At 55.1% G+C, this 18989-nt stretch overlaps 9 protein-coding genes across 9 annotated transcripts; 3 read left to right on the top strand and 6 right to left on the bottom strand.

Moving 5' to 3' along the window:
- Positions 1-175: 175 nt before the first annotated feature.
- Positions 176-1667, bottom strand: PG998_002361 (uncharacterized protein; the record flags this gene model as incomplete). Its single annotated transcript, XM_066869179.1, has 3 exons — positions 176-484; positions 671-1371; positions 1436-1667. 3 exons carry the CDS (start codon positions 1665-1667, stop codon positions 176-178), a joined length of 1242 nt encoding a protein of 413 aa, XP_066737594.1.
- Positions 1668-2525: 858 nt separating this feature from the next.
- Positions 2526-5091, top strand: PG998_002360 (squalene-hopene-cyclase; the record flags this gene model as incomplete). The annotated part of the gene is made up of 2 exons (XM_066869178.1): positions 2526-3925; positions 3969-5091. The coding sequence occupies 2 exons, from the start codon at positions 2526-2528 to the stop codon at positions 5089-5091; spliced, it is 2523 nt and encodes an 840-aa protein (XP_066737593.1).
- A 243-nt stretch (positions 5092-5334) lies between these two features.
- PG998_002359 (glycosyltransferase family 1 protein) lies at positions 5335-6357 on the top strand (the record flags this gene model as incomplete). The annotated part of the gene is made up of 1 exon (XM_066869177.1): positions 5335-6357. One exon carries the CDS (start codon positions 5335-5337, stop codon positions 6355-6357), a length of 1023 nt encoding a protein of 340 aa, XP_066737592.1.
- A 560-nt stretch (positions 6358-6917) lies between these two features.
- Positions 6918-7845, bottom strand: PG998_002358 (uncharacterized protein; the record flags this gene model as incomplete). The annotated part of the gene is made up of 4 exons (XM_066869176.1): positions 6918-7392; positions 7471-7536; positions 7630-7760; positions 7822-7845. 4 exons carry the CDS (start codon positions 7843-7845, stop codon positions 6918-6920), a joined length of 696 nt encoding a protein of 231 aa, XP_066737591.1.
- A 1232-nt stretch (positions 7846-9077) lies between these two features.
- Positions 9078-10026, top strand: PG998_002357 (uncharacterized protein; the record flags this gene model as incomplete). The annotated part of the gene is given in 2 exon segments (XM_066869175.1): positions 9078-9887; positions 9904-10026. 2 exon segments carry the CDS (start codon positions 9078-9080, stop codon positions 10024-10026), a joined length of 933 nt encoding a protein of 310 aa, XP_066737590.1.
- Positions 10027-10205: 179 nt separating this feature from the next.
- On the bottom strand, positions 10206-12183 carry PG998_002356 (high-affinity nicotinic acid transporter; the record flags this gene model as incomplete). The annotated part of the gene is made up of 7 exons (XM_066869174.1): positions 10206-10371; positions 10443-11057; positions 11157-11264; positions 11327-11422; positions 11530-11536; positions 11594-11904; positions 12008-12183. 7 exons carry the CDS (start codon positions 12181-12183, stop codon positions 10206-10208), a joined length of 1479 nt encoding a protein of 492 aa, XP_066737589.1.
- Positions 12184-13683: 1500 nt separating this feature from the next.
- PG998_002355 (uncharacterized protein) lies at positions 13684-15060 on the bottom strand (the record flags this gene model as incomplete). Its single annotated transcript, XM_066869173.1, has 1 exon — positions 13684-15060. The coding sequence occupies one exon, from the start codon at positions 15058-15060 to the stop codon at positions 13684-13686; it is 1377 nt and encodes a 458-aa protein (XP_066737588.1).
- A 550-nt stretch (positions 15061-15610) lies between these two features.
- PG998_002354 (uncharacterized protein) lies at positions 15611-16639 on the bottom strand (the record flags this gene model as incomplete). The annotated part of the gene is made up of 4 exons (XM_066869172.1): positions 15611-15767; positions 15805-16309; positions 16392-16503; positions 16577-16639. 4 exons carry the CDS (start codon positions 16637-16639, stop codon positions 15611-15613), a joined length of 837 nt encoding a protein of 278 aa, XP_066737587.1.
- Positions 16640-17224: 585 nt separating this feature from the next.
- PG998_002353 (Serine hydroxymethyltransferase- cytosolic) lies at positions 17225-18800 on the bottom strand (the record flags this gene model as incomplete). The annotated part of the gene is made up of 4 exons (XM_066869171.1): positions 17225-18229; positions 18256-18579; positions 18647-18697; positions 18756-18800. The coding sequence occupies 4 exons, from the start codon at positions 18798-18800 to the stop codon at positions 17225-17227; spliced, it is 1425 nt and encodes a 474-aa protein (XP_066737586.1).
- Between the last annotated feature and the right edge of the window lie 189 nt (positions 18801-18989).

Below are 18989 nucleotides of genomic sequence, written 5' to 3'. Positions count from 1 at the left end.
ATTAAAACGGCATACCATCTACCAGGACTAAGCAGCAGTCAGCGTGAATATGGAGTCACTGAATAAGGACAAAGTCTCTTGCTACTCAACTTACCATGCACCCCTGCCATAACCAAAACCCAGATACGTAGTGCTTGGTTTTCCCGCATCAAAGTCGTTTGCCGCTTCGCTCCCTTTATTCCCAGACGCCTTGGCTTGCGCCTCGCGAAGTTTCGCGAAGCGGAAGGGGGTCATACACACGCGCGTTGGGATAGAATCTCTCGTCTCTGTGTATGCCAAGCGTGGGAACTCCGAGCCATGCGCCCTGGGCAAGGTGAGCCCCGCCAGGAAGGTCTATTCCTTCGGTGGCGATGACCTCTTTGGAGAGTCCCTTGATCAGCATGGGGTGGACTCGCAGGCTCTCGCGGATGGCGCTGTCCATTATGTGCATCTTGCTGAAGGTCTCAGCGGCGTTCCAATCATCGGGGGCTTTGGAGAAGTGCCTCTGACTCCTCGCGCAGGGTTTGGTAAAGTTTCAATTCGGGTGGGCAGTGAAGAATATCAAGCAGGACATGTGAAGCCTGAACAGCCAGCGAATTCAAGGCAGCGAATCCCTGGAAAGTGAAGGAGATGGCAAGTTAGTTCTATAGAATATCCTCGGGAACAGTCCAAAATTCGATTGAGAGCTTACCAGCAACATCATGCATTCAGCCAGCTGAGCAGGGTCGGCGGGTGTCTTGGTCGGTGAAATTCGATGAGATACTTTTGCACATTGGGAGATGAAGTCGGAGGGGTCCATCTCGCCATCGGAAAGGTTCAGTCGGCGCTCTACGACGGGCACCAGCATTTTCAGCGTTCTCGTGCGATAATAATAAAGCGGTAGGTTGAACGCAGGTACCACGACGGACTTGAGCAGCTTCGGGAGCTGGCCGATGACCATGGTGCCAACGCCCATGGCCAGGATGTACCGATGGTACATCAGCATGAAGTGGTCGTCCTGCGTTAGCTCTGGCCCGAAGAAGACGCGGCAGATGGCCCGCAGGATGACCTTCTGAAGGGCCGGGAAGACTTTGACGGGCTTCCCGTCCTCCCGGGCGTACGCGCCGAGGTCCGCGTCGAGCGCGTGCCGGATCTCGTCGTACATGGGCTCCTGAACCAGGCCCAGGTGCTTGGTCAGCCGGTCGCGCATGATGCGTTCCAGGAAGAACTCGGTCGACTCGAACTCGACCCCCATGTGCAAGTATCCCGAGGCGTGCCGCTCCTCGCGGATCGTCTTGCTCGACATAATGGCGGACGGTTGCTCCAGCAGCCACTTGACGTGCTCGGGGGGACCATCAGCTCCTGCTCCAAGCTGGTCTCGCAGAGGAGAAACCAGGCGCCGGAGCGTGAGTACTGTTCCGGTGGTGTGATTAGAAAGGGAAAAAGAACGAGGCCATTTCTAGGTACATGTAGTTACTTACCTTTTGGTATCCATCAAGCAAGGTCGACACACCGGCCGTCAACTGGCGCATGGACGCTCTGATTAAAGCAAACCATTCTTTGCGCATCCCGCTCACTGGAACTCCTGCTGGGAAGGGCTGCAGCTTCTTGGCGCTGATGAATTGGGAGTTGAGAAAAGATGAAATCATCCAGATGACCAAGCACGCAGAGGCATAGAAGGCCCAGTTTCCTAACATAGTTGGTTCCATGATGATGTTTTGGGACTGAAATCGAAGGTCTTTGTTTTTGTTTCTGTTGGTGGTGGTGGAATGAGTGTCGAGTAGATATAAAGAGCTACGATTTACCAAACACGACCCAGGTTTAATGGCCAACAATTCACGATACCGTTGTTAAAACCAATATGCACCAACCAGATACTCATGCACCATGTGAATAACCGGGTTTCCCCTTAAGGGGGTTCTGACCCGGCCAAGAGGAGGTGCATCTCAGTGATGCCTATCGTGGGGCCAAGCTATGTGCTATCCGTATACCTGTCGGTCAACACTCGAGTATATGAGTAAGCAGTAAGCAGTAAGCTGCATGCTATCGGCTTTTCTCACCGAATAGGATGTCTCCATTCGCCCCTTGGGAGTTTACACAGCCTACAAGCCGCTGCGACTACTGCAGCTGATGTTCTTTGGAAAGCATCTTGTCTGTATTACGTCGAGTGGAGTCAAGTCTCGTTCGTATGTTCTCATCCTTCGAGGGCGCCGTAATCGAGGTCTCGAATATGTAGTAGATATGAGCATCGTCATCATGCAAGCAAGCACGGGAATATGATTGTGGAGGGGGTTGGTGCCTGGGACTGTCGGGAATAGCTTACTCTTGCTGACGACCTAGAATTGGTTCCCGTGATCCTATTGGAGATAACAGAACTACATCGTTTCTTATATTTCAAAACCAAGTTCTCCAAGAGCATCGTATTTCTGCTGACTTGTTGCATATCTGTGTGTCCAAAAGGATCAGGTGTCCCCAACACCAGGACTCCCCCTGGATATCAGTGCAAACACACCATCTCCCCTTGCCTGAAGAACCACAACCACTTCCAGTCTAAACTATCCATCAACATGGATGACATTTCACTCCTCCCATCACTGGCCAAAGATGCCTTAGAACAAGCAGTACAGTATTCGTTTGATCAACAACGCCCAGATGGCCACTGGGTCGCAGAAGTCTCATCCGATGCTACCTTTACCTCTGAATACGTCATGTTCAAGTATGCCATGGGCTTAGACCTGGACGGCGATGCTATCAAACACTGGCTACTCCATGAACAAAAAGAAGATGGCTCTTGGGGACTAGCTCCCGAGCTGCCTGGTAATGTCTCAACCACAACCGAGGCATATCTGGCCCTCAAGATCCTCGGGGTTCTTCCAGAAGAAGACGCAATGGTTAAAGCACAACACTGGATGGTACGGAACGGAGGTGTGGCCAAAGTCCGGTTCTTTACACGTTTCTTTCTCGCCACCTTCGGCCTATTTCCGTGGACCGCAATCCCACAGCTCCCGGCCGAGCTTATTCTCATGCCACCATCATCCGTACTTAATATATACACTCTTTCGTCGTGGGCGCGAAGTACCCTCATACCGATACTCATCGTGGCTCACCATCGGCCTCTTTATCCTCTCCCGAATGGGCTCGATGCTAATAACAACTTTTTGGACGAGCTATGGGTAAACCCGGCAGACAAAAACGTTCCTTACGCTCCGCCCTTATCCACATTAGTCAAGGAGAATGAATGGGTTCAGCTCATTTTCACCGCTGCAGATGGGATTCTAGGTGCCGCCGACGGACTCCGAAACTTGCCTTTGAGAAAGGTAGCCTTGCGGAAATGCATAGACTGGTTACTGGAGCACCAGGAGAAAGAAGGAGAATGGGCAGGATTCTTTCCCCCTATGCACGGCAGCCTGTGGGCTCTGGTCCTAGAAGGCTACCCGCTTGACCACGACGTCATTCAACGTGGCTTCGCTGCACTCGAGCGGCTGGCGGTGCACGATACAGCAGGGAAGCGGCTCACAGCTACCGTGTCTCCAGTGTGGGATACGGCCCTGATGGCAAGTTCTCTATGCGATGCTGGGTTACGGTCAGACGGCCGTATCTGCCAGGCCGCCGCCTGGCTCAAGTGCCGACAGATCCTGGGCTCCAAAGGCGATTGGCGCGTCTACAGCCCCTGTCGGCAAGCCGGTGGTTGGAGCTTCGAGTATCATAACCAATGGTATCCCGATGTTGACGATACCGCCGTCGTCGTCATGGCTCTGGTGAAACAAGACTGTCGGCTGATCAAGTCAGACACGATTGCTCATGCCGTTACATGGATCATGGGGATGCAGAACCATGACGGGGGCTGGGCAGCTTTTGACTGCTACAACGATAGCCTATGGCTGCACAAGATTCCCTTCAGCGACATGGACAGTCTATGCGATCCAAGCTCGGCAGATATCACTGGTCGTATCCTCGAGTGTTTTGGGTTCTTACTATCATTTAAGCAACTACGGGGGCAGCTAGAGAAGACTAGCAGCTTCATCTGCCCGCGGTATCGCCTATCTTGAGAAGGAACAGGACAAGTCGGGTGCGTGGTGGGGGCGCTGGGGCAGCAACTACATCTACGGGACGAGCAATGTCCTCCGAGGCTTGCACTACTTCCATAAAACCGACCCCAGGCCGAGGATCAATAAAGTCGTGTCGGCGGCTGTGTCATGGTTCCAATCGATCCAGAACGCCGATGGGGGCTGGGGCGAGACTCTGGCGTCTTATGACATGCCCGAGCTCGCGGGGCGTGGGCCTAGCACAGCGGCACAAACGGCGTGGGCGCTCCAGTCGCTGCTGCTATACCAACCGGCCTCATCGCCGTCGATTCAGAGGGGCATCTTATGGCTGGTAAGGAACCAGACTATAAAGTCTGGTAATGGGGCGTCGTGGCGGACGGATGTCTATACCGGGACTGGCTTCCCGAAAGTGTTATACCTGGGGTATCCGTTCTACCATCACGCCTTTCCGGTCATGGCTTTAAGCAAATTCCTTGATGCCCATCGAAAAAGAGCACTCATCAGGTTACCCAAACCCATCATGGACACGCTTAGTCGCCAGTGTGTCAGTATGATGGTCACTGGCAGCCGTGGGGATGTGGAGCCATTTCTCCGAGTGGCAGTCTGTCTTCGGGACCTGCATGGCCTTCGCGTCAGGATGGCGACTCACACTTGCCACAAAGGCCTTGTCCAAGACCAAGGTATCGAGTTTTATCCCATTGCGGGAGGGCCCGAGGTAATTGGCAAAGCCCTTCTGGAACGACGCAGCATGATCCGCGCGTACTTGGAAGGCCACTTTACGGCAGTTGTCTCAGCATACAAGACTATGCTGGCGGACTGCTGGCGCTCTACTATGGATCATGCCCAGGAAGTGTTGAGCGAAAAGCTCCAGAGCCGGCCGTTTATGACCGACATCATCGTGACACACCGCCCCATCCTAGTCCATACACATGCCGCAGAATCTCTCCAGGTCCCTCTGACACTCCTCTCCATCCAGCCTGATATCCCAACAGCCGACTTTCCACATCCTATAACCATGACCAAGCCCAAGTATCAGGCCAATCGGTGGTTCAACAGAATCACATATGATATCCTTGATTTTGTGTGAGCTATACCCCTGCCAAAGCCATAAGGTCCTAGCTCTGATCTAACAATGTAATATAGCAATTTGATGGCATTCGGGCTGTTCATAGACAGACTCAGGGTGGGGGCATACACGCTGGGATCCAAGTGCTTTATCGCGTCGGAAATTCCAATGAGGGCGGAAGCGCAACACTTGTGCCTATGGTCCAATGCTATAGTTCCGAAGCCCAACGACTGGCGGGAGCACGCGACGATTACAGGCTACTCGATGGCCCGGGAGCATGACGACAATTACCTCCCGTCGGCGTCACTTTTAGACTTCTTATCTACAGAGGACCCCATTGTAGCTGTGTCTATGGGCTCGATGCACATGGAGAATCCCTCCGAATTCGTACAAATGCTGTCCGCGGCGCTCGCGGACTTGGGCGCGCGAGCCGTGGTCTCCGGGGCCTGGACCCGGAGTCTCCCCGCGGGCCCCCAAGCTCTGGAGGCAAACATTCTGGCGGTCGAGGACCTCCCGCACTCGTGGCTGCTGCGGCAGCGCGCCGTGCGGGGCTTCATCCACCACGGAGGCGCGGGACACACGGCCACAGGAGCTCGCGCAGGCGTGCCCATGCTCGTGCTGCCGTTCTTCATCGACCAGAACTTCTGGGCGGCGCAATGCCGCCGGCTGCGACTGGGGCCCCATCCTGTCCGGTTCTCCGACATCACAGCGCCGAGGTTGCGTGTCGCGGTGGCCGAACTGCTCTCCGGAGAGTGGGACGGCGCTTGTGCTCGAATTGCGTCTCGACTGGCTGAGGAGGCTGGGGGCACTGCAATTGCCGCGGATGCCATCGCACGCCAGGTCCAGGCAAGCGAGGCGGCAAAGCCGTGCAGTCTCGTGGAGGGTTTGACGGCTCAATGGAGGCATAGGGAATCTGGGCTGCTCCTCTCTGGGCTCGCCGCCGCTGCCTTGACGTCCCGTAGACTGACCCAGTGGTCTGACTACGACACGCACCCTGTCATCACCTGGGACCGTAGTGAGGACTTTGATAAAGCATCGGGTGACGGCATCCTGAGCGCGCTGGTACTCATTGCATTCAAGGTCTTGGAGCTCCTGCTGCGGGTCCTGGCTTGGGGTGAGTCCACAGGGGTAACAGCCAATCCTATCCGCGAGGCTAAGATTAGACAAAGCAGTTATGATCTCGACAAATTCCGGAACTATACGCCAGTAGAACATGGAGGCCAGTGTCCAATGAATGAGCAGCAGCTGGTTCAGAACTGGAAGATATTGGTCGGTGTTGATTGTTGATCTTGAACCACTACATACTAGACGTACCTACCTGTATATGTTTCCTTTAGGTACTTTAATTCCGATTACGATAGCCTCCTCTTCGGCAGTATATATCCGCTCACGTCCCGTTACTCTTGGCTCCAACTCTCTGAGAAGGCATGAGGGGTGTGTCTAAACCTGTTTCCTTGTTCGTAATGTTCATTCCTCGGCGGGGATGCGGACCTCCGACCTACACACTTGTCTCTGATGAAGACGGCAAGAAACCAGGCCGCAGATGTGAACAACCGGTGATGTGAGTTATCATGAGTCATGATTGTCAATTACTACATTAAAAACTGGCAACAGTAACTAGGGGAGAAGAGACATGCAAAACGAGTGACATCCTAGATACTGGAACATCCTCTGCCGAGGCGGTTCCAAGAAACACCCTTCAATCGTCAACAAATCCACCACTGAGAGAAAATCCTGCCATTATCATCATCCGAAGCCCGATCTGATAAGCCACCCGAAACTGAGCATAGAAGAAAGAAACATGGTGGTATGCCTTGTGTGCAAGAGTCTCGGCTCTGAGAGTCAGCTTAGTAGCCGTTCTGCTTCTTGGGCTGCTGGTACGATGCTGGCTTGTTCTCGGGCTTGTACTCGGGCTGCTTGTGCTGGTACTCAGGCTGCTTGTGCTGGTACTCTGGCTGCTTGTTCTCAGGCTTGTACTCGGGCTTCTTTTGTTGGTACTCAGGCTGCTTTTGCTGGTATTCAGGCTGCTTCTGCTGGTATTCAGGCTGCTTCTGCTGGTATTCAGGCTGCTTTTGCTGGTGCTCGGGCTTCTTCTCGTGTTCCTTCTGCTTATACTCGGGCTGCTGGTGCTTGTACTCAGGTTGCTTCTGTTGGTATTCAGGCTTCTTCTCGTGCTCCTTCTGCTCGTATCCAGACTTCTTCTCGTGCTCCTTCTGCTTGTACTCAGGCTGCTTTTGCTGCTGCTGCTGGCCCCCCTGTTGCTGCTGATCCGCTGGGATAGAATAACCGCAGGTGGTTTGCATGAACGCGCCAATTTGCAGACTGTTGGAGGGTGACCAAACACAGTTAGCGAAATGTTGGTAGACATGCCAAAGACTGCCTTCGTATGGGAGAACTTACCGCTCCTGCTGTTGGCCGCATTTCTTCTGAATGCAAGGCACAGCTGCACCGTGGAAGCCCTCGTCCCTGAGATAGAAAACAAGATGCAGTTAGTACACGAGGTCGGTTCTCTGGTGAAACGGAGTTTCAGAAAGGCGATGGCAGGTGTCAGTGACTCACTTGCAGAGGCAGCCCCAGTCGTAGTTCTTCTTGAGGTTGCGGAGGTAGTGCTTCTGGTTGCCGCACTGGGACGACTTGATAGCCTTTTGGAAGCAGAGCTCGGCGCACACGGGCGGCTTGCCCTCCTTGAGCTTGTAGGTGCGGTCCTCGAGCTCGCCGGCGGTGACACCGATGGCGGCGGCCAGGGAGGACGATCAAGGCGGCGTTGAAGTGCATCTTGGAATTAGTAAAACGAGTGGTTTGGGGTTTGGTTAAAAGAGAGTGTATTATTGGTTGGGCTGAAGAGCTGTTAGACTGTTGCAGTGTGTAGATGGTTGTGTGTGATAAGGAGAATGGAAAAAGTCGTTAGATGCTGGGATGCGGCAGGATTATTATATGACAATGTTCCCATACCAATCCCCCAAGTTGCGAATGTGGCATAGGTGTAAGGGGCACGGGGTTGCAGCTCGACGACTGCCCCAGGCGACAGTGTGATAGTATCAGTAGAGTTTAATTGGAAAGGGGTATAAGCACCATGGTCCTTGGCAGTCATATTCTAGACACCATATTACGACGCAAGGTTTTCCAAGGGTTGAAGGCACAAATGTTAGTTCCTAACGGCGTCCGACTAAACATAGGAGGGGGTCGTGATCGTGATCTCGTCAGATCAAAGCTTCAGCGCCACTTGCACAGGCTCGCCACTGTAACCCTCCTGAGAAGTGTGCGATCGGGGCCAGACCATTCTTTCAGCCCATCTAGAAAAGCCACCAGATGATTATCCGTTGGACTAGACCGTTATTCTTCGTTTAGTAGCGGCGGCCGGCTACTCCTGCCAAGCGAAGCCGGGCAGCGCCTCAAGTTTATTCGGCCACCGCAGTGGAATACAAAGGGGGCCAAACATAACGTCAGCACGACTCTCGAGCCTTGCAAGCACTATAAGGCATGGGAACTGCAGTTGCCGAGCAACTCAGAGACGTTAGGTAGGGCCCTGGTCCGCGAACCTACAAGTGATGACTGGTCCCTGAGGCAAAGTAAAGCTACACAATAACGATATCATATTTGATCACATTGAGAAAGATGATGAAAGTTGACAATGAAACAGTAGTATGCCCCTTTTGCTAGTCCCTAATGGTGATGAATCCCTGCTTCAGTATCCTTCTACTTGTAGCCAATTAGATGAACTCCTGGCGACTACAGAACAGGTTGTCCAATCAGAGTCCTGTCGATGGGAGGATGGGGCAACTCACGTGATTATCCGCAATTTTCTCCATATCCTTATTCCAACAACCCAAATCATTTCCCTTTGCTCAATCCAATCGTGAACTGAATTCAGGGGTAGGCAAGTGGGGATCGTCCGTGGCATTGGCTCGGAGAATACGACAACAAGCTCCCATCCCAGTCAGTCTAGCGGCAGCCCTTCTGTCGCAGAACCAGCCACGGATAGCACCAGAGACGCCACAAATGGGGCTATGAAGCTCTTGCCGAAAGAGCTCCTGGAGATCCAACTGGGGCAAATTGACCTGCTCTTGGCCATGTATGCTGCAGAGGAAGAGCTGTTTGTCGAGGATGATGTGCGCACCTATGTCGAAGAGCTGAAGGACTGGTGCTCTGGTGATGATGGCGTGCTTTTCGCTGGCAAGACCCGTCCGAGCATCACAATGTTGCTTATGCTACAAGTTCATACGAACGACGAACCTGCCACAGCCAGTTCTTTAAAACTGGACATATCAATACCACTGTCCGTGGAAACTTCTCAAGACGTTACAGGAATGGACGAACCACCGCCTGTCAAGTTCCGACTGCAGCAACCGACCTGGATGAGCAAAGCCGAAGCGGCACAGCTCATGGCCGGCATTCCGCAAGACGAGAGCGGCAACGACATGTTCACGACCATAGAGCAGATCAAAGACGCCGCATCTCAGCACCTGCTGCAACAGGCCCATTCCGCCGCCGCCGAGGAGGAGGAGGAGGCGGCGTATCCGGCCCACACCAACAACACGCTCCTCCGCGTCTGGTTCTACTTCCCCTCCATCAGCACACGCGCCAAGCGCGACGACCTCGTGACCCACGCGCCGCGGTACGGGCTCACGGGATTTCTGCTGGCGGGCAAGCCGGGCATCCTGTGCGTCGAGGGAGGGTCGGCCCGCGCCGTCGACGACTACATGCGTTTCATCAAGACGGAGAGCTGGGGCGACATCCCCGCCCACCACAAGAAGGTCAGCGAGCGGTACCGGGAGACACTCGGTCCGGGCGCCGACGGGAAAAATCGCGGCGCGTGCGTTCCCCGATATGCAGGAGATCACCGACACCCTGGGCGAGCGGCGGGGCGAACGCGCTAATCGCAATGATATGAGGCTACTGGAGGCGTGGCTGACCGAGAGGGGACTGGGAGACGCCATGACTAAGGTTCTGATATGAATCTGGTTAGCCCCCCAGACCACACAGAGCCTAACTGTTCCATCAAGGAGGCAAAGGGACTTTTAAGGGACTCCGCCGCTGTTTCGACATGGTATCTCATCAAAGGTTGGATATTCAGATCTATGTATTAGAGGCATTATACACCATGTAGCCTGTTCTATACTCTGATATTCCTAACTCTAGATCGTGTATCGGAACCAAGGGGCGCCGTCCGCCAATTCACGCTCTAGTATCTTCTGCTCCTCCGTCAACTCATGGCTGCCGACCTGCTGCGCCACAGCGTCCCGCCTAGCGTTCTCACGACGACACCAGATAGTCATGAAGAGGGTCAAGAAGAATGCCATGCTTGTATACGTTAGTTGAGTTGGTCTCCCACGACTTGAAAGATGTAACTAAGACGGATGGTGTACACTTACCCTACAATCCCGATCAAGATGCTGTGCCCTGTGACGTAACGGGGACCGTCGCGCGTCAGGTAGACGTAGCTTGCAATGATGCCACCGCAGTTGCCGCCCATAACCTGCATCGCGATCCCCGTCCCGCGCTTCAGGCTGCCACCGATGTTGGCGCCGTTCCAAGCCAAGCCCAGCGGGATCTGGGGGTAGACGCCGACCGCCGCCAAGACAGTGCCTATGTACTGCACCGTGGCGTTCCCGCTCGCCGCGAGCAGCGCGAAGCCCAGGATGGCGACGAGCTGGAATCCCAGCAGGAAGATGCCTCGCTGGCGGGCGCGGTCGGCGTACCAGCTGGCGCCGATGGTGAAGAAGCAGGCGAAGACGTAGGGCGGGACGCTCATGAGCTGCGCATTGTTGGCCGAGTAGCCCATGCCCTTGATGATGGTGGGAATGAACATCGAAAGCGAGTAGATGGGCGCGAACCCGGCCATGAAGATCAGCATGAAGATGTAGATCTTCCAGTCGCCGATGGCCTGCCAGACGTACTTGACGTCGAAGTGGTTGGAGAGTTGGCCGTGGTCCACGGCGAGGCGGCGCTCGACTTCGTCGCGCTCTTTCTCGGTGAGAAAGCCGGCTCTGCATGGTGTAGTGTAAGCTATCAGAAGCGAGAGATGAAGGAATGCCAGCTGACGGCCAACAACAATGTCATTATCGCATAGCAATAGGGTTGCTTACGTCGAGGGGTAGTCGTGGATGGCCCAGTAGGCCGAGAATGACACCAAGATACTGAGGAGACCTTCCAGGATGAAGATCCAGGACCACGCGGAGAGCCCACCAACACCGCTGCGCATCGCCGTTAGCAATAAATTAGGCGCGGGCGAGATGTATGGACCAGACGCCCTTACCTCATCTCAGCTATGCATCTTGCCAATATGCCACCAAAAGCACCAGCTAGCGTTGCAGCGGAGAAGAACAGGGCCATGCGGAAGCCACACTCATGACTGCAATACCACTGAGTGATCTAGAGTCACAATTGACAAGTCAGTACTGGTCAAGCCATTCCGAAAACAGGGAGTCAGATCGGAGTCAGTGGTAGTAGCTGGCTTACTGCAATTCTCGTTAGCCCGACATGGTGGCTCATTGCAATCTATTGCCATCGTTGTTCCACTCACCATAGTAGTTGACGCCAGGAAACAACCCGCCCTCAAAGACGCCGAGGAACACGCGCGTCGCCATCAGCCCGGAGTAGTTCTTGACGAACCCCTGGGCGATCATGCAGGCCGACCAGGCCACCATGATGAAGGTCAGCCAGACAGACGGCCGTATCCGCTTCATCATCATGTTGGAGGGGATTTCGGCGGCGATGTAGAACGGAAAGAGGATAGCGAGGCAGTCGTTGTACTGCAGACCCTTCAGATTCAGGTCCTGTTCCAGGCTGTCGAGGCGCGCATTGCCAATGTTGGTGCGGTCGAGGAAACAGAGCCTGATGAAGCAGGGTTAAATTGGGATCAGTTTATGGTATACTTCCGGCGTGAGGTAGACAGGGCCCCCTTTAATTGCTCTTGGTGACATGACTATGGACTCACAAGTAGATCAGACTCATGAAGGGGAGAAGGTGCCAATCTAGCTTTCTCAGGAGCCTCTTGGTCGTCTTCTGGTCAAACATGGGCACTTCTGAGACGTGCGTTCTTGTTCCCTCCGACGGTGTCTCGTCGTCCTTGGTGGACAACATGGCGCTCTGGTTTTGGGTCTTTTCGTACATGGTGTTGCCGTCGTTGTTAGGTGACGTGGAGTGGATATGATGCGGAATAGCGAGTGAGCCTACGAGGACGGACCATTGAGTTCGCAGAGGGGGGTCTTGGCGACTTTATAAATATGTCGCCGGCCAGCAGGGTCGAATGTCTTTGTGCAAGCTGAAATGCCCGACTGCCAGCTGATATGCAGAAAGCATGCAGTGAGACATTGAAGCGGGCCTCGATCATACAACGTGGTCGTCAATAGATAAGGAGCTCATCACGAAAACATACACTATCGCCAATTGATGCTCAGAACATGATCTGACGGCCCGCGAATAGTAAAGGTTGATAAGAAAAAGCCTGCATGAAACTTGCGCCTAGTACCGCTCTTGATTTGACGCCACGGATCTGGGCATAAGCTTGTCTACACCGGCCCAATACCCCAGATGCCACTTTCTTACTGATGCAAGTGTAGGGCTAGACTGCTGTGGATTCTCGCGGAAGCAGGACAGGGCTTTCCTGGCCTGTCGGTATCGTAAGTCTCTATGGGCAAGACACGGAAGTGGCCCATTCTGGGCCGTCTTTGCTGTACAAACGAAATAAGCAAATTGTAAGCTCAAGTCGGCCAGCGGGCGAAGCTGAGAACACAAAGTGCGTTTCCTATGTACTGGAACCTTGCCACTCGTCATGATACGCGGCCCTTACCGACTGGACTGGAAAAAGCAATTGGCTGCATCTGCCGGCCTTTTGGCCAATTGTGGCGCTCAGGACTAGCCCCGGAAAGAAGCATCATGTCGTCGATGGCTTCTGTAATTGAGATGTAATAACGACATCGTTCATGGTGAAACACCGACTGGATGGTAGTGGTTTGAAACGAGCACCTTGCTGGCTTCCTAGAAGTCGGCATTCGTCACCGGCTGACGTCTTATCTCTGCCGAGCCAACACAATTATCCGCTCAGGGAAACGTCAACGACAGTAGTTGTATTTGCGCCATGGAATCGGCAAATTTTTTCGAGATAAGATCAAACCAGCAGCATTCGTATCATTCGTCAGTGAGTGAAAGAGAGAGAAGAATCGCGCAGGCTCGTGAAAAGGAAACCTGATAGGTAGGAACACCTTGCAGGACCCCCTGACGCGTCTTCAGCCGCAGCTTCGGGCGCATGTGCACGCATAGGTGATCCTAACTCAGACAAGTTGCCGTCAGTGTATTGAGTAAACGCGTGCCAACACCATTGGAGATACTAGCACCGCAACTTATCTGCCCTTTCATGATAGCCTTCCTTGTGAGATCGGTCTACTCGGCCAATACACAGGGAAGGTGCTTGCCGTCCTTGGTCGGGACGGCAGAGGTGCTACTACAGCTTTGGCAACCAATGTCGTACGGAATATTGACTCTGAACTCGTCTTATTTGGGTATCACTGCATTATTTTAGTTGGTCTGAGTTGATGGCCAACAAATAAGCCAACCAGTTGAAATGGACTTATGGCCTTCTTGTAACTCCCCTTTCCCTCCATGGCCGATCATTCATTTGACGTCGTTCTTCTCGCCATCAGAAACAACACGGCGCGATTCATTAATCACACCAGCCTTGACCACCTTATTATCGATTTCTTCGTCGCCATCATCAGACGCCGTCACAGTCTTCCTATCCTCCACCTCCCAAACCGCAAAGAAAGCCGGCACCAGACTCAGCGTCCAAACCACCACGTTGATGACAGACGTCCAGAACGGCGAGAACCGGCTGCTGCTGATGCCGAACGACGCGCACTGGCCCCAGCTCTCGACGCCCCGCAGCAGGCCCGTCCCGCGGCTCAGCTCCGACGTGCCGTCGCCCAGGGTGCCGACCAGGAAGTACAGGTAGTTCTGGACCACGTTGCCGACCGTCTGCAGCATGACGTACGCGCCGAACCCGCGGCCGAACCCGGGCGACGTCCAGTCCAGGCCCTTGGGCGGGTGGGCTTCGTATTCATGCTGGACGATCATGACCCAGACCCAGAGGAGCGTGAAGATGCCGCACGAAAACACGAAGCCGGCGCGTATGCGCGTCCGTACGGTGAGGCGCGGCGAGTCGAGAAACAGGCCGAACAGAGCGCAGGCGATGGTTCCTGTGACGGCGGAAAGGAACGAGGCCAGAGCGCGGGCGCGCACCGAGAAGTAGAGCGTCAGGAACGTCGACGCGTAGCCCCAGTAGAACCAGCACGAGAAGAAGACGGGCAGCAGCAGGCCGATCTGCCTGGTCGCGGCCGTCCGCCACAGCTGGCGCAGCTGCTCGCGCGCCGTGGTGCGGGCCTCGACGACGATGCGCGACCCGTCGGCGCGGCGCGTCTTTTCGGGCGGCGAGAGGAGGAACGCTAGGGGCAGCGAGAAGGCCTGCAGGATGACAAATACGAGCAGCGTCACCCACGACACCTTGCCGCTGGTCGCCGTGTTGGCGTTGAGACCCAGGTTAATGGCGCCCCCGATAAGCTGGCCGCTGTTCTTGAAGCCGAGCCATAGGGCTAGGTAGCGGCCCCGCTTGGCGTGCTCTGGGTACGACAGCACGATGGCCCCTTCGGCAGCCCAGTAGAGGCCCGCGCTCACGCCGCAGATGGCGGCTCCCAGCATGACGAACCACTCGGTGCCGAAGCGGTTGTTCTGGTAGAGGGCCGCGCTGTAGACGGACCAGCCCAGCGTGCCCGCCACCAGCGTCCACTTGACGCCGATCCAGTTGACGAAGACGGGCGAGAGGATGCAGAAGAGGCCCATAAGCCCAAAGACTAACGAGTTGCCCCCATTGACCAGGTAGGGCAACAAAGCACCGCCGGCGCCGAGCGAGTTGTTGGCGTTCCAGAGTCCCGGTCCGAGGAGGGCGATGACGCCGCAGATGATCATCTGGGCCAAGACGCTTCGGTAGAAAGCCATGGTGAACGGGTAGGGGTGCGTAATGGACTCACTCGGGATCCTTGGCCATGGTCACACCGGCCCAGGGGAGCGCCCAACAAAGCTGATATATAAGTAGTACATGTAAGCAAGCATTGCTATTGATCAGACTTTTCTCGAGTCTCGGATCGTGCCATAGTCCCAGGGCCATGGCAACCATTCACATGGATCCTTTCGTGGATGGCGACCGAGAAGGGATAGCTGCAATGGTGAACCTCCACATCTGCCGTCCATAAGCCCAATTGCGTGATTTCTTGGCGCGATTGCCTTATCTTGTCAGTCATACGCATTTGGAATAATTACCTAGAGTGATTGTCAATGGCGAGTCATGCTGGATTATTAACAATTCTCAACGATTTGCGCACTAGATTAATCGGCGACCCTGTTAGAGCAAATATGGTCGATGCAGTCAGTGTTGGTTGACGCCATAGGGGGTTGTCCCGTCTGCTACAGCCCTACAGACACCCCAGCAATTGGTTGACACGGAACAAGAGTTCGGGCAAGCGCCATGGTGCTGCTAACCTACGCCTGATCAAGGCACGCCCCTCCCCGACCTCGTAGCCTTAGCCAACTCGCTCTGCGCCACATCGTCCGCATACCGCTGATAGATGGGCAGGTAGTACTCCCTCTCGCTCTCGGTCTGCTTCACGCTGTCCCGGCCCTCGATCGCGGCCTGCCACTTGCGGATCCTGTCCCAAGCCGCCCCCGTCGGCCCCGGAGGAGGACTCCGGGACGACCGCGACACCCTTGAAGTGCTCAAAGACCCAGTGCCGCAGCACCCACGGCGCGAGCGCCAGGTCCACCATGCCCGGCTGCTCCCCGGCGAAGAAGTACGGCCCCTCGGGGTCCATGGCGCGGGCGAACTCGACGAGGTGGCCGCGGTACTCGTCGCGGAGCCCCTCGAGCGCCTTCTGGCCGTCTCCGTCGCCAGACTTACCGGCAGACGAAGACTGAAACTGTAGGAGCCGGTGCCAGGCGGGTATGATGCGTGATGTGACGAAGTCCATCCAGATGCGGGCGCGGGCGCGCTGGAAGAGCTGCGCTTCTTCGTTGCTGCTGCCGGCGTCGACGGCAGGGAGCAGCCGGGGCGAGTGGTCCGGGTACGCCTCCTCGAGGTACTGCAGCAGCACCGTGGACTCGTAGAGGGCCTTGCCCGGCGCGATCTCGAGGGTGGGGACGAGGCCGCGCGGGTTGGCCTTCATGAGCTGTTCGCCCTTGTGGTAGGGGTTGACTGCATGCATCATCGTAGTCAGTTTGTGATAATAACGAATGCGAACCAAACGGCAGGCCCAGTGAGAGACGTATATGCGAACCTTCAATATACTGGTAGGGGATCCCCTTCTCCTCCAGAGCGAGCCAGACGCGCTGGACGAAGGGACAGAACCAGCCAGCGAAGAGTTTAAGTGGCTGTTCTGCAGCATGTTTCTGACCAGGATCTAATGTGAGTGCATGGTCGTTCCGGTTGTCTCATGACAGGATTTGGATCTGTCCAACGTACCTCGACAGTCCCTTTAGCCAACCCTGTAGCAACAGGGTGCAAATCGGCATCTGGCATCGGCATGATATGTGCAAAGTACTGATGAGGTCAGGAGGTTTGAGACGGGTTATACGTCAATGAATGAGATATCTCTACTAAGTGGCAAGAAATGTTCATAACCAACGATCAAATATGAGTCGTTGCATGGATGCACGGAAGCTCGAAGACTACCCCAGGTGATGACGTGATCCCTGTGCGGGACAACATGCCAGCCAAGCACAGCATGCATTAGTAATGTTGAAGAAATCTTGTGATTCCAATTGGGATTCGCTATGAATCCAGTTTCGCATTATACATATTTCGTATTTACTTCCACATTTCCAAATTGCAAAACACCCGTGTGGTGCGTGGTATACCAGACTGCGTTGAAGCAGTGAAATCAGACCCATATTGGCTCACCCAGACTCCGGCTGGTCTCGCGCAAATACAAACGCCGAGATATGCAGCTATTCTTGTTGACCCTTTTTCCACCATCAAATCTAGTGTTAAACCAGTTCATGAACCATCCGAGCTTGTTAAAGTTGATTGCTCAGTCGCATCCCTTTGTCTAAAGGTTGAATTTTCCGCACCGCTGACTCCGCTCATAATAAAACACCCATTCAGAAAAATCTAGAAGCCAGCCTCAGCTCTCCAGCCCTCAACCGGGAGGGGGAAGGTGGAGCACCACTGGGCGATCTCCTTCTTGATGTCGTTGATCTTGGCGACCTCGCCGCTGGCAACCTTGGCCTTGAAGTCCTTCAGCTTGTTGGCCTCCTTGGGAAGCTCGCCCTGGATCTCCTTGCAAAGCTTGATGCTCTGGTCAATGTACTGGGCGACACGCTCGAAGTCCTTGGTGCCGAAGCCACGCGAAGTCATGGCGGGGGTACCGATACGGATACCGCAGGGGGTAAGAGCAGAGCGGTCACCGGGAATGCTGTTCTTGTTGCAAGCGATGTTGATCTGCTCCAGGATGGCCTCAACGCGGGCACCGTCCAGGGCCTGGGCCCGGAGGTCGAGCAGGACCATGTGAGAGTCGGTACCGCCGGAAACCAGGTTGTAGCCGAGCTCCTTGAACTTGTTCTCGAGAGTCTTGGCGTTGTCAACGACCTGCTGCTGGTAGGCCTTGAACTCGGGGGACTGGGCCTGCTTCAGGGCAACGGACAGGGCAGTGATGGTGTGGTTGTGGGGTCCACCCTGGTGACCGGGGAAGACGGAGAAGTTGATGGGGTTCTCGAGGTCGTACATAACCTCCTTGCCGGTCTTGGCGTCAACGCTGCGAACGCCCTTGCGGAAGAAGATCATGGCACCACGGGGGCCACGGAGGGACTTGTGGGTGGTGGTAGTGACGACATCGGCGTGGGGGAAGGGGGACTGGATGACGCCGGCAGCGATCAGACCCGAGATATGGGCCATGTCGACAACCAGGTAGGCACCGACCGAGTCGGCAATCTTGCGCATGCGGGCATAGTCGATCTCGCGGCAGTAGGCGGAGGTACCAGCAACCAAGATCTTGGGGCGATACACCTGGGCGTTGGCCTCGAGGGTGTCGTAGTCAATGATGCCAGTGTCGATGTTGACACGGTAGGGCATGGTCTCGAAGTAGGTAGAGACAGCAGAGATCTTCTTGGCGGGGGTCTGGTAACCGTGGCTCAGATGGCCACCGTGGGGAGATCCAGGCCCATCAAGCGACCGTGGACGGGCATCAGAGCCTGGTAGACCTGCAGGTTGGCAGGGCTGCCACTGAGGCACTGGACGTTGACACCCCACTTCTCGGCGTCAAGGCCGAAAGCCTTGAGGGCACGCTGCTGGCAGAGGATCTCAATGGCATCAATGTGCTGGTTTCCACCGTAGTAGCGGGCACCGGGCTGGCCCTCGGAGTACTTGTTGGACATGGGCGAACCGAGAGCATCGAAAACGGCGCGCGAGGTGATGTTCTCGGAGGCAATCAGGACAATGGACTCCTTCTGACGCTGGATCTCATTTTTCTGCAGGAGACTGCATGTCAGTTTCGAGCTCGGACAGAGCAATGGAGTAATCCATGTCAAGACGTACCATGATCTCAGCGACCTCGGGGTCGGTCTCCAGAAGGGACTTCTCGAGCATCTGGTGGTAATCTGTCAGCATTCGGTCCCAGACGAACGCGGGGCAACGAGAGGCTTACATCCTTGTGGGCGCCCGAGAGCGCGTAGGTGGATTCGGCAGCCATCTTGTGTGTGTGTCTTCTCTTGGGGACGTGACTGAAGAAAGCTGTTGTTTCTAACCGGGTGATTGAAGAAAGAAGTGAAGATTTGAAAGGGAAGGAGAGGGATCGGACGGGAAGGGAGGAAAAAACTTATTATGAGTCCCTTTGGTATGTCGGAGGCGGGATGGACTTTTCTTAGCGGGGTGAGGTGAC

This window comes from Apiospora kogelbergensis (assembly GCF_038363985.1).
Source record: "Apiospora kogelbergensis strain CBS 113332 chromosome Unknown utg000001l_segment0_segment0, whole genome shotgun sequence".
Taxonomy (NCBI): domain Eukaryota; kingdom Fungi; phylum Ascomycota; class Sordariomycetes; order Amphisphaeriales; family Apiosporaceae; genus Apiospora; species Apiospora kogelbergensis.
The sequence above is the reverse complement of the archived record's forward strand: the minus strand, read 5'-3'. Positions and strand labels throughout refer to the sequence as shown.